General features: G+C 34.2%; 1 protein-coding gene across 3 annotated transcripts in view; it reads left to right on the plus strand.

Annotated features, from left to right (window-relative positions):
* The window catches only part of KDM7A (lysine demethylase 7A), a 51,396-nt gene that overhangs the window by 22,613 nt on the left and 10,643 nt on the right, over nucleotides 1-18,140 (plus strand). For 2 of the 3 annotated variants that reach the window (XM_014076589.2, XM_014076590.2), the window contains exons 3-17: nucleotides 1,705-1,822; nucleotides 2,198-2,358; nucleotides 2,722-2,863; nucleotides 4,291-4,477; nucleotides 4,736-4,898; nucleotides 6,065-6,152; nucleotides 8,222-8,328; nucleotides 11,764-11,855; nucleotides 11,963-12,052; nucleotides 12,494-12,700; nucleotides 13,542-13,666; nucleotides 14,323-14,465; nucleotides 15,232-15,329; nucleotides 16,708-16,856; nucleotides 16,984-17,189. In XM_014076589.2, the coding sequence (XP_013932064.2) occupies nucleotides 1,705-1,822; nucleotides 2,198-2,358; nucleotides 2,722-2,863; nucleotides 4,291-4,477; nucleotides 4,736-4,898; nucleotides 6,065-6,152; nucleotides 8,222-8,328; nucleotides 11,764-11,855; nucleotides 11,963-12,052; nucleotides 12,494-12,700; nucleotides 13,542-13,666; nucleotides 14,323-14,465; nucleotides 15,232-15,329; nucleotides 16,708-16,856; nucleotides 16,984-17,189 (2,076 nt within the window). The remainder of the gene's footprint in view (nucleotides 1-1,704; nucleotides 1,823-2,197; nucleotides 2,359-2,721; nucleotides 2,864-4,290; nucleotides 4,478-4,735; nucleotides 4,899-6,064; nucleotides 6,153-8,221; nucleotides 8,329-11,763; nucleotides 11,856-11,962; nucleotides 12,053-12,493; nucleotides 12,701-13,541; nucleotides 13,667-14,322; nucleotides 14,466-15,231; nucleotides 15,330-16,707; nucleotides 16,857-16,983; nucleotides 17,190-18,140) is intronic. The other variant, XM_087723011.1, reaches the window with a different exon arrangement.

Genomic DNA, 18,140 nt, shown 5'->3' on the forward strand with positions numbered 1-18,140 from the left:
CAATATGATTTTATGTACATAATTCACCCATGCTGCCATCTAAATCTCAAATTGAGTCACTATTCAAATACAAAAACAATTTAATGCTGATTAATGTATGTTATGTTCATCTGTGCAACAGATGTATTCAAATCTACTAGATTGCAGCAATAGTAATTTAGTTTATTAGTTTGATGTTGAAAGGGTGCTTATGAAATCCACTCAAATCTTTTTAGTGTCAATATTGAGCACCTTCTATGAAGTAATCATTTACCTTTTAATATATACTTTGTATGCTGTGATTATTTGTGGCTGTTAATGTATATTTTTAGCTGGGATCAGTTACCTCAGAGGCTTTGTCTTACATTTTCTGTAATTCATCTGCCTGTCTAAAAACTGTCAAATACCATTGGTTATTATCTAAAGTGGTGGTTGAATTTGAAGAAACAGTTGTATACATTTGGATAAAATGATATGTGTAGTTTACATACAAATATGCATACTGAAGATTGATAAATACAACATGGATACCAGGGCTATGCCTAAATGTTTCTTTTGCAGCTGCTATTGAATATAAACTGTTTGAGTTTTTGAAAGTGTGGCATTCATCCCCATCTGTTGTGATATGCAGAAACTCCTGCAGTTCCCATGGCAAGCTGTTAAATAAATTGGTTTACACTATGAGGACAACTTTAATTTGAAAATATTGAAAACAGTTTTCAACGCAGACGATCTTGTAATATTAGTCTTTTATAGACATATCCAGGCAAATGTAAACCTTTACTGCTAGGTTCCAATTACTCTAAAGTTGTATTCACAACATTGATAAGCAGAATTTGCTCATATGGATTTTAAAATTAAGTTTTCAGAGTTCCTTTGTATAGCAAAATTTAACTGGTACATTTGAAAGGCAAGTTTAAACTTTGTAATACAATTCTGTTCATTGACATAATTGTAGCAATAGAATTTTTTGGTTCAGAAATAATGGATGCTTTAGTGAGCAAGAAACATCTAGGTGGAATTGTTCAAAGCCTACAGTTACATGTTACCATACCAATATCTTGCACCAACACAGCAGACTGCAAATGATCAAAAGTGTATCTGTAATATATTCTGTTTGGCATGATACTGAATCTTGTCGTTTAACAATTTTTTAATGTATTATAACATTTCAATTTAGGATGTTGATATAACTGCAGTCATTTGTATGAAGCTGTATACAGTTTTTCTTATATCTTTAAAAATATTTCCTTTTATTCTGGATGAAGATTTTTTTTAAATAATAATTTACTGGTGGCAGGATCAGATCTGAAATTCATTTACATTTGCTGAGAGGAAATAGGGAGCTTAATTCAAATCCCTATTCAACAAGAAATATTCTCTCAGTGACCTCGAGCAATTATATGTGCTAAAATTAACATCTTGGGGATAATTAGAAAATAACAGAGTGACTCATCTGACTACAGTATATTGAAAGAGTAGAATTCACATTTGTATTATGTGTCATGGTAAAGGCTTTATTCTCCAAAAAAATTAATGTAGTATATTGTACATTTTCCTCTTTCCTCATTCTTTTCCCCTTCCAATGAGATCCTAGCAAAAACCCTGAGTAATGCCTTACTAATAGAGAAATAGTTTTGACTAAGGCTCCCAGAGAATTTCATAACTAAATGGGATTTGATTCTCTCTTATCTTAAATTGACGGTTACATTTTTCACCATGTAGTGAAGAAGAGGAGGAACTGGCACAGACATGACTATACAGAATATGATGATGGTTCAAAACCAGTTCAAGCTGGAACCCGAACATTTGTTAAACAGTTACGTGCCCGTTCATTCCCAAGGTAAGATCAATTGCATTTGAAAATTCAAAAGTATATGTAGTTGCTTCAAATAGTGATTCTGAACTCAGGCTTTTAACTATATTACTCTAGTGGATATGAGTCTCATCAGGATTTCAGTGTTTATTTGTGGAAGTTAAAACTAGATATCCAGTAATACTAAAGACATTCTGAAAGAATTGTTTCAGTTCCACATGTTAACATTATGATCAGTTAAAGCAATTTGCTAAAAATGATCAGATATAATAAATATTGGGAAGGACAGAAATTTTATAGTTCAAAATATGAACTAAAAAAAATTTAAAAAATAATTTTTTTAAATTTTTTTAAAAATTCTGCTTCTATTTTAAAAATAATATACATGTATTTCCTTTCTAGTGCTGATGAAATCATTTTGAAAATGCATGGAAGCCAATTGACGCAAAGATACCTGGAAAAGCATGGGTTTGACGTTCCCATTATGGTACCTAAATTAGATGGCTTAGGTCTCAGGCTCCCACTTTCTACGTTTTCTGTTCTAGATGTGGAACATTATGTAGGTATGGACTGCTGGTTCAAACACAAAAGGGCAAGGGAAAATAAATGGGTTTAAATATTCTTTTCCTGAAATATTTTATGGTTGTGACATTTTCTGAGAACACTTGAAGATTATTTCTCCAAAGCTTTGGTTTCAGTTGTAAGTTTTGAATATCATGTCTTGAGATTAATGTAACCTGAATGAGTGGAATACTCAAAACATTAATGGTTCACTTAGCTATATTTTCTCTTTAACAGTTTCAGGATTTTCAGAAAAAATAGATACAGTTACATATGCATAAATTACTATATTCCCATAATCCTGAGATTTCTACAGACCTTTGTTGGCTGGTTTATGCAGTGATTTAAATGTTTCATTTTTACAGGTGGTGATAAAGTGATTGATGTTATTGATGTGGCAAGACAAGCAGATAGCAAAATGAAGCTCCATAATTACATTAAGTATTTTACAAACCCCGAGAGGCCAAAAGTATTAAATGTGATAAGCCTTGAATTCTCGGACACTAAGTGAGTATGCAATTTTCATATATGTATAAAATGCTTATATTTTAAACTGTAGTATATAACAATAATTGCAGATTTTCTGAATAGTTGCAATAGTGAAATATGAAGTTGAAAGGTAGAATATGACAATTTGGAGATAAGTGCAAATAATTGATTATTATGTATACTTAAAGCTTGGGGCTATCCTAAATAACTTAGGTTGAAAAGATGAATAAATGCAATTGCTTTTTCTTTGGAAAGGGCTTATCTATATATTTTTCTTATATGTTTAATGGTCTGTGGGAATGACCTTTGGGAAAATGAGGAAGAGATACAATCTAGGAAATAATCAGACAAGAGAGGCAGGAACCCCCAGTAGCTTAAAGGTCAGAGAAAGAAATTTAGAAAAGATATTTCCTCATGGATGAAACAGTTAAAAGAGGCGGCGGGAGATAGTGTATTTTCAGACTTGCAAAATTCTGTTAATGTAGAATTCAGTAAAATTCAGTTCTTCTAGTTATGTTTCCTCTCTGGCTTATCTGAGAGGGATGACAAATATATGCAGGACAAATAAAAATATTTTTAAAATGTTATGTTACTAAAAAAATACCTTTTATTTTTTTAATTAAAAAAATGAAAATGATGCCTAGATTTATGTATCTAAACCAAATCTATTAGCAAATGCTAAGTGCTAAACACATTGTATTTAATATTGTAGTTCTGCATAGCGATCAGCCTGTGTGGGATATTGTATATTTTAGAAAGATAGTCCACTAAAGCTACCCTGTAATTTCATACTGTTACATGACTCTAATTATTTAATTTATGAATTAAGGCTCCTGATATGTCTTTTTAAAATCCAAGCAGCTTGAAAAAATATTTTTATCATGCAATAAGGTATTGATCTTCTCAATTTGAAACTACGTACACGAACACACCTATAGTCATAACCATATTTTTATGAATCAGTTATTTAAAATATGCAAAAATACTTGATTAAATTAACCATTACTCTCTTGAACATTTTGACCACTAAGAAAAACAGTTCTAATTTGAAATAAGGGACCATTAATTTTGCTATATAACCATTATATTGTGTTGAGATACATACATATATACATACATATATATATATACATACATATACACATACACATACACATACACAGGTAATATATAAAATTTGGATTTAGATGAAAACTTTCATTCTATTTTTTCTTCATTCAAATCTCATTATAGTCCATATAAGTTCCACTTCAAAGAATGTGTAACATAATTAAATACGTTATATAATGGACTAATTATCTATTTTTGGTGTTAACTGTTCAATCTAAATAGCAGTATGGATCAAAATATTACTAGAGAGGAAAGATTTTTCATATTTGCATATATTAAGAAAGTCCTTAATCATATTCTTGTTCAAATTGCATTTCCTGTTTTGAATTTTAAAGGATGTCTGAATTAGTGGAAGTTCCTGAAATTGCCAGAAAACTTTCATGGGTTGAAAATTACTGGCCAGATGACTCGGTCTTCCCTAAGCCTTTTGTTCAGAAGTACTGCTTAATGGGAGTTCAAGATAGTTACACAGATTTTCATATTGATTTTGGGGGCACTTCTGTTTGGTATCATGTTCTTTGGGTAAGAAAACTTTAATTTCTTTAATATGCAAATGTACTATATTCATTTTTTTAAAAAATTGAATGTAAATTGCATAGATTTCTGATTTTGTCTAACCAACTGGTTAGATTTGAGAATTTTTCTAACTCCAATAATTTCCGTTTAAATAGCAATAAAATTCTATACTTTCATTATGTTGTAGTCCTATGTGATATTAATGGTGGTAATGCAAAATTGTCAAAGATGTGCAGCATGTAATGAAATGTCTTCTATACATAGGGTGAAAAGATTTTCTACTTGATCAAACCTACTAATGATAATCTGGCAATTTATGAATCCTGGAGTTCATCTGTTACCCAGAGTGAAGTGTATTTTGGAGATAAAGTTGATAAATGTTATAAATGTGTTGTGAAGCAAGGACATACCTTGTTTGTTCCAACAGGTAAAAAGTTATTTCTCTGTCATTTAACATATTGATGTATTCGATCTTGGTAACTAATGTTCAGAGAATTTTTAATTCAATTTAGCAATTAGGTTTAAATTTAGAAGATGGAGATAGAAGCTGAGATAGGTAAAGAATTTGAAAAAGAGTTAGAAGATAGCTAAATAATTATCTATTTGTATATTGTACATTTCCTACCATATTTTCAATAATTGTGTATTCAAACCTATGGCAGAATTTCAACACTGCTATTTGTTTACCCCATGCTCTATTAATGTATATAGAAATTATATTTATTGTAATGTCACCTTTGGTGAGATAGGTGGTATATAAGTTTCATAAATAAATGAAATATTTTTTTTCAAAAATATATTTATTGATTTAATTATTCAAATATCATAGGTAGAATTATTATTTCTTCAAGTTAGTATAATCATTGATAATATGATAGGGCAGTGATGGCTAAACTTTTTTAGGTCGTGTGCCAAAAGCGGGGGGAGCGCAGGGGGGATCGTGTGCGGGCATGTCACACCCATAATACTATGCGCCCCCCTCTGCTTTTGGTGTGCTTTTTTCATCCTCCCCAGGCTCCAGAGGCTTTCTAGGAGCCTGGGGAGGGCAAAAGCAGCCCCCCAGGCCCTCCGGAGGCTTTAGGATCTTCGCTGAAGCCTCCGCAGGGTGAAAAACGGCCCTACAGGCAATCTGGAAGTTCAGGAACTGTGACTTCCGGTTTCTCTGTAAGGCCGTTTTTTGCCCTCTGGCGCTTTCAGGAGGCTTCCCTGAAGACTCTGGAGGGCAAAAAACGGCCCTATGAGCAAAATCAGAAGTCACTTTCGGTTTGTCTGTAAGAGAGTGTGACTGGCCCAAAGTCAACAGCTGGTTTTCATGACTAAGACAGCACTTGAATTCACAGTCTACCACTTTCTACCCTGGTGCCTTAACCATTAGATGAAACAGATTTGATTTTAGAGATTTTTGGTTATGCTTTTGAGACAGCTGACCAGTACTGCACAACTGAAAGATACTAATATGTTGATAGTCCAATAACAGTAATACAATGGTAAAACTTTGATTTGAACAATGTGTGGGTTGTTAAAATAACTTGCCTCTGTTGTGCTTTTGGGAACAAAATATTGTTTATATATAGACTTAACTTTTTGTTTCAGGATGGATTCATGCTGTACTCACTTCTCAGGACTGTATGGCTTTTGGAGGAAACTTCTTGCACAACCTCAATATTGGCATGCAGCTCAGGTTAGACTTGGAATTTCCTCTTTTATCCAACTATTTGCTTCTACAAATGTAAACACATGCCTTTGTTATATTGAGGTTAAGTCATTTTCTGATTTTATAAATATATTTTGCTGATATTTTGCAAAGAACAGAAGGATTATCATTATTTGATGATCTCCATATGAATGGATTGTTCTGAATTACATTAAAATAGAAATTGGTTAAACAGGTATGAAAGATGAATATGTATATTTTAATTAAAGTTAATTGAAGGCTAGAATATCCTGGGGTACTGATGCTAACACCCTACAAACAACAGCCTTGGCTTTGATTTATTCCACAACTAAATATGATGCCAACATGTGGCTTAACAGTGCCCACACCCAAATAATTGATGTCCAACTCCACAAGGCAATGCATATTATCTCTGGTACATTGCATCCCACTCCTGTGCGTTCATTACCAATACTTAGCAATATCATACCTCCCCAAGCTCTCATTCGGCTATGGTCAAGGATGCTGAACAACAAGGCCCTCCCTATTCACCAGGGCAGTGCACAGCCCATCACAAGATTGAAATCCCATAGCCGAGCATGGAAAACAGCTATTCATTTAACATCTAACCAGCTTAAGCCTGAAAATGTCTGGAGAGAGGAATGGTCCAAGGTATCTTCTTGTGGCCTGATGATTAGTCATCCCTCTACTAAAACAGCTAGTTTTGACCTGCTCGCTCTGTCAGGTCGAAATTGAATAGAATTAGGTGGGATACTGGAAGAAGTGCCTCTGCCCAGTATCAATAGGGATGGAAAGATTCCTCTTGTTGTGATTGTGGTGCTGATATGTGAACTATTAAACATATTGGGCAGATTGCCCATGACATGCATTCTCTGGTTCTCTACAAGACCTGCACAAAGCAATGCCAGAGGCAATCACCTGAATTGGACATCCAATTAGGAGGCAAATACCATACCCCTATAGAAATTTATATATAATTACGTGGCCTATGTGTATATTACATCTTTTCTGTCATGTTCTCATATAACTAAATAATAATAAACAATAAACTAGAATTACTGAAAATATTATTTAAGTTATTGATAGTTCTCCACTTATGACTAAGGATAGTCCTTCACGTATGACTAAAATTGGCCCTAGAACCTTGGTTGTTGAGTGAAGTGGTCCTTACGTGATATGTCACATGATCACTTCACCCAACAACCACAATCCAAATCCTTCCAGTTGTTAAACTGGCTATTGGGGAGAGGGCCTGGACCTCCTGGGCATCATGGGGCAGAGAGAGGACTTGGACTTCTAAGCCAAGTCCTTGGAAGGACTCAGGCCCTCTTTCTGCTCCCTCCTCCCCAGGAGGAATAATTATGAGAACACTGGTGTTTGCTAGTGTTTTCGACTCTCCTATGAACCATTTCAGAATACTTCCAGAGGGGTCGGGTAAATATTAGCAAATGCCAGCATTCTGATCCATTCCTCCATGCGGGATGATTTCCCTCCCTACATGGATAAGAAGGGAAATCCTCTACTGGGAAAATGGAGTGGAATGTCCACTTTACTTGCAATCTTCCCTGCCAACATCCCCGTTGACTTTCTGGGAAAGCCGGCAGAGAAGATAGCATATGATGATCCTATGATTTCAAAGCACTTACAGTAGTCAATAAGTCATAAATGTGAACAGGTTTCCAAACACCACAAATAATCTTGTGATTGTGGGAGGCGGCATAATGTTCTACATTGTCTAGAAATGCTTTATGGGCAGTAAAGCACTTCCGGGGCTATTGTGACTGTGAACAGTCATTAAATCATTGGTCAACAGGCAAGAACTACTTCTAATAATAAACATCTGTCCCTTAATGGTTGAATTCATGGAATTTATAAAAACATATTCATATATCTGAATGCAGTGGATGGAAGTCTTAATCCTAGAATTTATGAAAAACTTGTCAAGTAGGCTTTACTACACTCCACTAGGTATTTTAATGAATTTTTGTTGTTAGGGAATATTTTATTTTGCTACACATCATGAACAAATTGAAGTGATTGCATATTTATATAAAATAATCCTTCTGTTTATTTAGGTGTTATGAAATGGAGAAAAGACTAAAAACTCCAGATCTTTTCAAATTTCCTTTCTTTGAAGCCATCTGTTGGTTTGTGGCCAAAAACTTAATGGAAACTTTGAAAGGTAACTAACTAATTTAATATTTTAAGAAGGATTTGAGAGTAGGCTTTTTTTAGAATGATTTAGTGGGTCTGTGAGCACATCATAGTCAGAGAAGCAAGTTATTTATACTTTGCAATTAAGAAAAATCAGGGTAGCCAATTTATTCAATCTTAAAGTATTATGCAAGCTATATTAATTTAAATGTTTTCACTTTAACAAATAGTAGCAAATCTTCATATATCATCCTTTGCACTTTTATTCAAAGGCTTTGACAAAGGAAGTAAATGCATTTCCCCCCCTCTGGGATGTGTCTTCAGATAATGATGCCGAGTACAGTTTTATGGATATGAAAATAAATTTTTTTTCCAGTCTAAACTGACTGCTGCTTAATTCCCACTATTTTTTCTTAAGTGCCTACTCATTTTCACCTCTTCTACACCATTCTCTTTCTGGAAGGATTGATTATGCTGTTATTACGATGTAAATCCTGATCCGCAAGCTTGCCAGGTAACAGTTTGGCTAGCACATGATTCACAGGGAAGATACTCTATGGAATAGCTATCCCTGCAGATTATCCTACTATGCACAATTTTAGTGATTTGTACACGCATAGTGCTGGCACAGATGGCTGCACAGATGGCTTCCCATAGCTGCAGGATTGCCCATGCATGATTTAGAGTTCTAGCCAATCTCTTTGGCCTTTCCATGTTGATGATAATAATAATAATAAAACTTGGCATGGTTGTGGGGCTTGTGTGCACTGATGAAGATGAAAGCTATGCCAGAGGTTCAGCTATTCTGGACAGGTCTCTTGTCAGACAAAGAGTGTCTCTCCCATAAATAATATTGTGAGATGTAATTTACAGAAACTCATACTAGCTCCAGTTATCACTTAGGTAAACAAGGACTGCACTAGGTGTTTGAGTTCCTGAACATTTGGATAGGTTGCAGAACTCAAGGCTGTTGACTAAGCAACTAGGGCCAGCTGCTGCAGGACTATTAGAAGGAAAGATGTTTACCTGTCACCAACATACTGAGATAGAATACAAAGAAATAATAATCTGTTGTTATGGATCAAGCCCAACAAGAAGAAAATACTTGAAATGAATGCATCAGTTCTGGAAAGAGCAATATCCAGAATCAGAAATAACAGAGCAGAGGCTAGCAAATCAACATTTGATTTATAATACAAAATAAAGTATCCATGGAAGCAGAATGTAAGAATTGCAAAGGTCTACCAAGGACAAAGAAAGCCTTTAAGGAGCAGCTTAGATTGTAGAGGCAAACCAGGACGAATTGGCTGTAGAGGAAGCCAGGACAACTATTTAATTGTTTTCATTCCAAAACCAGGTACCCTCTCCTCTACTTAAGAAAGAACAGAGCTTTCTAATTAAAGAAGTAGAAGAATTGAAACTGTCCAAACAGTAGAGGAGCAAAAAGTCAATTTCTAATTGACAAGATGATCTGGAAAACTGTAAGAGAAGAAAGACCAACTTGAATGTAGCATAGATTGATTAAAGAAGGCATTCAACTCCCTGCCATATGATTGGATAATCAAATGCCTTGAAGGAGTCAGTAGAAACATCAGAAGATTTGTACAAGGATTGATAGCACAACAGAAAACAGGGTTCCTGGTCAATAGCGATGACTGGGAGAGGTTAATATCAAGAGAGGAATCTTCCAAGGAGACTTACTATCACCACTACTGTTTGTCATCGCATTGCCAACAATACTGAATAACTTAGGCCATGGTTATCAGACATCAAAAACATCTGCCAGGTTATCCATCTCTGTTACATGGACAACCTGAAGCTGTATGGTAAAACATCATCTGAAATAACATTTCTGTTCAACACTGTCCATAATAAACAGTCAAGATATTGCAGTGGAATTTCGACTGGACAAAATGTGGCAGGCACAATGTCAAACGGAAAAAATAGTGAAAATGTAAGGAATCAAGATGCCCTATGGAAATAAGATCTGAATGAAAACGATCACTACAAAGCATACCTAGATCCTTGGGAAGGTTCTGATAGTTAACAGTACATTCAGAATTATCTGGCATTATCAATTATCAACAACAACAATAATAATATAGTTCAAATAGTAAATGTATTTATCACAAATTCAAGTTGAATTCAAATTCAAAGTAAGGAAAACTTCAGATACCTGGTTTGTTTCACCAGGGTAAATATCAAGATAGCAGCAGTGTGGATAAAAACAAAATAAATTGATCATAAAAAAGGAAGAATAATAGGAAGTCTTATGTCAAATTTACTTCTAAACCAAAATTGTTTAGTACTTTGATATGGAAGAGATACTCTTGTGAGCATGCAAATTTCTAAACAATGAATCTGAACCAGGCAGCCATGCCCAGTTTAAGTTCAATTTAAAAACCAAATTGAGAAGCATTTTCATTTGCAGGTGAAACAAATTGGTCCTATGTCCTTTCTGTCACCCTGTGCCAAAGAACTGGAATCTACTGAGAATAGGGGCTCATTCACATCAGTAGCGTTATCTAACTAATTAAATGGAACATCTATATTTCCTCATTGCTGTAATTTCTGGAGAGCTAACTTATTTGTTGCATAAAAAACAGAATTTTATGCTATATTAACCAATTTGCATAAGCTTTTATATGGACTACATATTGTATGCGATGCAGATAGAACTGTACATGCAGTTATGGTTTAATAGGTTTTTCATTTTAAGGGGCCACAAGTAACCCTTCACTATTGTTTGAGTTATTAAAGTAAAACAGTTATCAACTTTTCTCCTTATGACAGTTTTGAATTAATGGCAAATTAGAACATTTATATATAGAATACTAAGCTATTATGTAGGTTTTTAAAGAATCTTTCAGTGCCTAATTCTTCCAATGCTAGCTCTTGCAAAATGTGCTGATTTGTTATTGTTTATTTTTAATCTGTGTTGATAAGAAAACAAGTCAGGAATTCTGTTTAGGCTATAATAATAAATAGCAGGTATAATTGTAACAACCCAGTCATTTAACACTGTGTATGCAAGCAGTGCATCACTTTCTCATTATATGGAAACTGGGATTAACATTTAATGGCTATATATAGTATGAAAATTTCACAGAAGGTACCGAACTTCTGTGGTATGCAGTTCCAGAATATCCCATTTAAAGCAATTGATAAGAAAAGGAATTGCTAATCAGTTTTTAAGATAACTGTTGATGTGTCATATTTAAATAATCTTCATCTGTTTACAATAAGAACTCTGTCCTTCCTCTGTAGTTTGAAGGTAAAACCAGTACATTTCTGGTTTTACTCCATGTTTGATTAACCTGCATTGGTGCAAAAGTCTCATTTTATTTTCATAATAATTTTAAATCTTTTGGTCAGATTTTACCAAAGGCTGAGATACAGTAGATACTGCTTGATGGAACATTACTGAAATAATATTAACCTAATCTTAAATTCTCATTTCTAGAGCTTAAAGAAGATGGTTTTCAGCCCCAAACATTCTTAATACAAGGAGTGAAAGCTTTACTTACTGCTTTAAAGCTATGGATGAAAAAAGATGTAAGTTTTATTTTCAAAAATGCAGTAGCATTTTTACTTTTCATAATGCAGTAGCATTTTTTATTTATATTTAGAATATAGCTGATTTTCTTTTATTTTGCTTACAGCTTGTAACAGAACATGCCTTTGAAATTCCAGACAATATTAGGCCTGGACAGCTAATTAAGCAACTTTCTAAAGTAATTCGATCTGTAGAGGTATGAATAAAAGACATTTAATTGTGATGGTGGTAATTTGCATCATTTTATAGGGAAACAATTAGGGTGGGATTGAATAATGGTTTGAATCAAATGGAAATTAGTTTAATGAGCTGGATTGTTAAATTTTCTATTATTTCATACTGCATACAGTCTCAAAAATGCTGTTTTACAAGAAGACACATTAAAGTAGGGATATCCTTTTGGCATCCAGAGGCTGCATTTGGGATGAGATAAAAGTTTCCTCTGGATTTTCAAGGGCTCCACAATTGTATCTTGCCCTTCCTCTCACTGTTGCTGGAATGATTGTCCATTGTTACAGTGAAAGAAAAGGAAGGAATAGCCCTTTCCAATATCTTTCCCTTCTTATCTTGGTACATCGTTATCTGAATGTGAAATTGTAAAAATGATCTGTTCTAAATGGCTTTATTTTACTTAAAGGAAGATAACAACAAACCAACAAAAACTCAGGGAACTGGTGTGTGTCAAGTTTCACACTCATCAAGTGAATTGGCCTCCATTCATCATTCCAGAAGAAGAGCAAGGAAGCTACGAGATCAGTCTATCAAAACACCTTCTAATCTGGACATTCTGGAGCTCCACACGAGGGAAGTTCTGAAGAGATTAGAAATGTGCCCATGGGAAGAGGCAAGTATTACAAGTTAGAATGAAATAAAATACAAAAAGGCTGGGTACAAAATATTATGATATGATTGTAATTTATTGCTGTTTAAAAATTGTGTGCTTACATAATACATCAGACCAAATAATGTAGCAAATGTAGATTAAAAGAAATATAAGAGTTTAGTTTTAAAGATTATGTTATAAGTTTCCAGCCCCATCTCTGTCAATCTGATACCACAGTATACCATTGCTGTTTTATATTGCTTACCGTTTGGATGCCAAGAAAATAATTAAAGACTCTGATATCTAGATCAAGTTTTGCAATAATGCTAGAGGTCATCAATTCCAGCTGTACTTGTGTTGGCTACTTTCTTGACATGTTTTATTTCTTTATTTCGTGTCCATATCAAAGTAAAGTGCCAAAATGAGGGTTCCTTTTTAGCTTTATGGTTGGCCAGAAACAAATCACTTTTGGTGCATTCATTCGACAGATCAACAAATGGGTTGGACTCTGCGTTTCTCCACATTCGCACAGCAATATGCCATCTGCCAGCAACCTCTACTTGAGCATATTAGTCTTATCTCAACCTATTCAATATCCTTCTTGACATGTTGATGCAATATGTATAATTATTTGTGCTAAGCCTCATTAATCCAGAGAATAGAAGTAGGATCAGATATTATGAAGTACAGAATTTAATAATTTCCTATTTGGGCATGATCATTTGTACATATAAACCTATGTTATGGTTATTATTAATAATGCATTATTTCTTCTTTTGCTTATAGACAAACTTTGCATCACCACTAATGTGGATTACACAGAGCTTTTTAAAATGGAATCTTGTTTTGTTTCTTGCTTTAGGACACAGCAAATTATAAATTGAATGAAAGATTTAACAAGCCACTTCAACCATCTTCCACTGTTCCAGAATGGAGAACAAAAGACAATGATTTACGGCTTTTGCTGTCAAATGGAAGAATAATTAGGTAACAAACAAATGTTACATGAATTGTGTTTTGTTGAATTTTGCTAATTCTGTTCGCTTTTCAATTGATGGATTGAGGCAGAGTACTGGATATAGTTATATGTAACTTTTTAAAAGGAAAGAATTTGGGACAGGATATGTGCTGTTAACTTGTAAGGCCATATTCAGGTTTGTGGGGGATCCTGATTCTCTTTTAATGAACTTTGGCATGGAATCAATAACACTCTAGGAAGTACTGTGCAGATTTGGTTATAAAAGGGAAGCTAAATCCAGCTAGTTTTTGCTATATGGACTGCTGTGTTCAAAAAAAAAAATATTGGTTCAAAGAAGAGATAAGTAAAGACTCTGGTAGCTACTCAGTATATCAAGTGTGAATACTAATGCTACTGATAGGGTAGTGCTTTAAAGTGGTTTAAAAGGACTTAAATCAACCTTTTATCAAAGGAAAAAAACCCTTAACAATTCTGCATTCTCTTCAGAAATTCATCAGTAAAAACACAGTATGACTTTATAAAGGAGAAAAATATTTAAACTGATTTTTAATTTAGAGTTTTTAGTATGTATAATGAACATTAGATATCACTCTTTTAAAAGATGAGAAAATAATAAAGGGAAAACTCCAATGGATATCTTTTATAACCAATTATTTTGTGACAGAGATGAACGCAAACCCTTCAGAGATCCAAGTCTATACACAGCAGACAGTGAAGATGAGGATGAGAAGAAAAGAACTATTAAGACAGAAGAGCCAAAGTCCCAGGAGGCAGATGGCCATGCGGATACACAGAAACCACTGAACAGTATGTCTTTTTTTTCTTGAATTAGTAATTCATACTTTTTCTTCCTTTATTTTTATATATCCAGTTGCTATATACATTATTAATGGATGTGATTTTATAATCAGGCTAGCTTCACTGCCATTGACAATGCCACAAAAGAAGGAGGGATAAAATTTTAGTACTTTTTTTGCATATTAAACAGGGGAACGTTAATTATTTCATATACTAAATAGAGAAACATTGATTTTGTTATATCTGACATACTTTTTTTTACATATGCTGAGCAAGACTGTGTCCATATAATTATTAGAAATATACAATATTAAATGCTGCAAAGGTTTTAAAGGATCTATTTTGAATTTTTCTATTTAGATTATTTATGATTTCAAAACATTTTAATATTCTCATAATTTTAGTTCTAAAATGGGTACTACCAGTGAAAACCAAAAATCTGTAGAGTTTAAAATCCATTAGGACATAAGCAAAAGTTAAGATTTTTACATTCTATCTAAATCTAGGCAGAGATGGTGTTTCTAAATACTATCTCATATGGATGTGTGAATTCATTCACATGTAGGGAAATGGATGTGAGTTTGAATTTATGGGAATGGGGCAAGAGAGAAAATTAGAAAAGAATTTTAAGCACTGCAGTTTATTAGTGCTCTGATACCAAATTTTATTCGCTTCTAAGCAGTGAACTGTTGTGGGATGAACAGATTGGCAGAAAAAGAAAATAAAAGATAATGTATATGTATGAAAAATCTAATGTCCCTCTTTTTGTTTCCAGTGTTTTTTGAAAGTGTGAAATCAGAACTCAGGAATGGCAGCTCAGAGTATTCTGATATTTCTGATTCAGAAGAATCTGAACCTGATTGCACTAACCAGGTAAAGAATATTTAGTTTCAAATGAAGTACGGAAAAAATAGTGAAGACGACTTCTGTGTTTGACTAAAAAAATGAAGATTAGCTAAAAGATGAGTGAGTTAGACTGAATACAATATATGCAATATTAGGAGTTTTACAAAATAATCCTTGTTTTTTTTCCCTGAGCCTAAGCTCCTGCTTTTTTCTTTTTACTGTAAATGGTTGCCTTCCTGTTCAATGTTCTTGATTCTTGGCTGATCATAACATATGACCATGATTTAAAATATGACTAATCCATATTGAATAACAATTGAGGGTCTGTAGTGGGTGGATACTCTCTTTAATTAAGTCCATTCACACCAAATGCAAGTTGTTCCACCCCCAATTGTTATTCAGTATGAATTACTCATGTATATGGGGATATTTTTATTTTATTTTCTATCATACTTGACCTTTATATTCATTTATTTAAATTTAGGGCTTCCCAACTCCAAATTGACTAAATATCTTACAATATATCAAGCAATAAAAATATAAAATAAAATGCTATTCAGTCTCTTACTGCAAAAACATAGGCAAAAATACATCTAACAAAGGAATCCAGCCATCTTAACTCAAGACTTGGGAGGAGTTTTTCAAGACCATATGAAATACTAATGAAGTGAAAGCCATATGGATTTCAGAGATCTCATTGCAGAGGGTAAATGCTGTGACAGAAGGCATGCTTCTTGGATCCTGATAAACAGCACTAATTAACTGAACAGGTCTGGAGCATGTTTAGCCTATCAGCACCAACTGGCAAGGCAAAAACTATAGAAAATAGGTGGTCCCACAAATAACCTGACCCTGTGCCATGTAGGGCTTTATATGTCCTATATGTAGGATTGGTACCTGTGATCCTACCTTGACTCGTAGAGGCAGCAACCAGTGCAATCTAAAAATATGTGTCACAAGAGTCATGCCTGTTCATGCTATTGAATCTGGACCTATTGGAACTTTTCAGTTAATTTCAAGGGCAGCTTCACATAGAGTGTATTGCAGTAATCAAGCCACAATTGTCCTAAGGGTCTTCTGATCCAAGAAAGAGCAGAACTGGTATACCAAATGAAGCTGGGAAAAGAGCCTCTAGGCTACAGCTGTCACCTATTTGATCAAGAATAATTAGTTCAAGAAGATTCTTAAATTGCAGAATACTCTTGAATGGGTTGTTCTAAATAACAGTGTTAAAGCTAGGACTTCGCACTAAGGCATTTCAGCAATCTATTCACATTCACTACAGTGTTATTTGAAAGGAAAAAAACCCACCTCTATTACTTATCTTTCTGATGACTCAACTACAGTTTAAATCACTGATTATATTAAATCAGTGGAATGCCTAAATAATTTTCTCTTCCTCCAGCGAAAGGACTCCTCCCTAGAGGAATCAGAAAGCTCAGGAGATGATGAAAAACACAAAGTAACTTCAAATTTTAAAGAGGAAAATCAAGTAACACAGGACCTGTTTCAAATCACAGAGAAGCCATCTAGAAATGAAAATGCAAATAAAATGTGAGTAATTGTATAGGAGATATATAGTACAGAAATTATCAGAGATAATTTGAACAAAATGACATTGAACAGGAACACACACAAACGCATACGTATATAGCTGTACTTCTGCTTTTTCCATTTTTAGGGAATGTCCTACCTCGACAAGTATGGAGGAAGAAGCTATTCAGGGCATGCTGTCAATGGCAGGATTGCACTATACCACTTGTTTACCAAGTCATACTCAGACCACAGATAGCACTGACCGAAGAAGCTTTGTTCCAGATCACAGAAGCTATTCCAAAAATAGGCATAAAGATAAAATGTCTTCTCAGAGTTATAAACCAGAATATGGTAAGTTGCCTTGTTGCTGAATATTTCAGGGTGGCTTGAAGACAAATTGTAACCCTGGTGATTTGCAATTGATCAGTAAGGTTTTTGTAACTCCCATTTGTTTAAAAATAACAGAAACAAAACAGTTTCCATTTACAAAATGAGATTTCTCTAGTCTAGCTACAAACGTTTGAGGTAATTAGTTGTGGATTTATATGTAAAAGAATTCCATCCTGGTTCTCAAACCTTGAGTTCAACATTGTTCATTCTAAGTCTGTGTCTTTTGACCAGGCTCCAGTACTTCTAAGTGAAAAGGAAACAATTCAGCACCTTCTGAAAGCCAATAATATTGTCTAATTTGGGGTCATTTACCTATTCCAATTTTGGTTTTCAACAGTATCATTAACAGGATATCATTAATATCCTGTTGTGTAGCTTTACCTTAGGCCAGGGGTCTCCAAACTTAGCCACTTTAAGACTCGTGGAATTCTGGGAGTTGAAGTCCACAAGTCTCAAAGTGACCAAGTTTGGTGACCCCTGCCTTAGGCTAACCGAGTGATGCCATTAAAGTCCTAACTCAGTATTTGGAAGATCTATGACTTTAGAGGAGGCAGAACAGATATGGACCCTATCCTTACAAGACCAAATGGTATTTTTTATTTTGGCCTTGAGGTTCTCGCTTATTTTTCTGCTAGTCTTCAGTGAAGGTTGCATTTCCTCATTTGAGTCTTCTGCGTAACTTGAGGGTGCTTTTGGAGTCACAAGTCACAGCTTCTGTTGAAAAAGCAGGTGGCAACTGTGGCCAGGAGGAGAATTCATCAGTCATTGATTATTCAGAATAGAACCTGGTTTCTATGGCAAAAAGGATCCTTCTAAACAATTTCCTAGCATCAATAGGTCTGTCCAAATCAAACCACCATATACTCTGCAAATGTTTCAGTTTTATTTACAGGAAGGAGAATTTTTAATTCA

This window comes from Thamnophis sirtalis, unplaced genomic scaffold (assembly GCF_051295495.1).
Source record: "Thamnophis sirtalis isolate CommonGarterSnake01/CBP01778 unplaced genomic scaffold, rThaSir2_p1.2 scaffold_9, whole genome shotgun sequence".
Taxonomy (NCBI): Eukaryota; Metazoa; Chordata; class Lepidosauria; order Squamata; family Natricidae; genus Thamnophis; species Thamnophis sirtalis.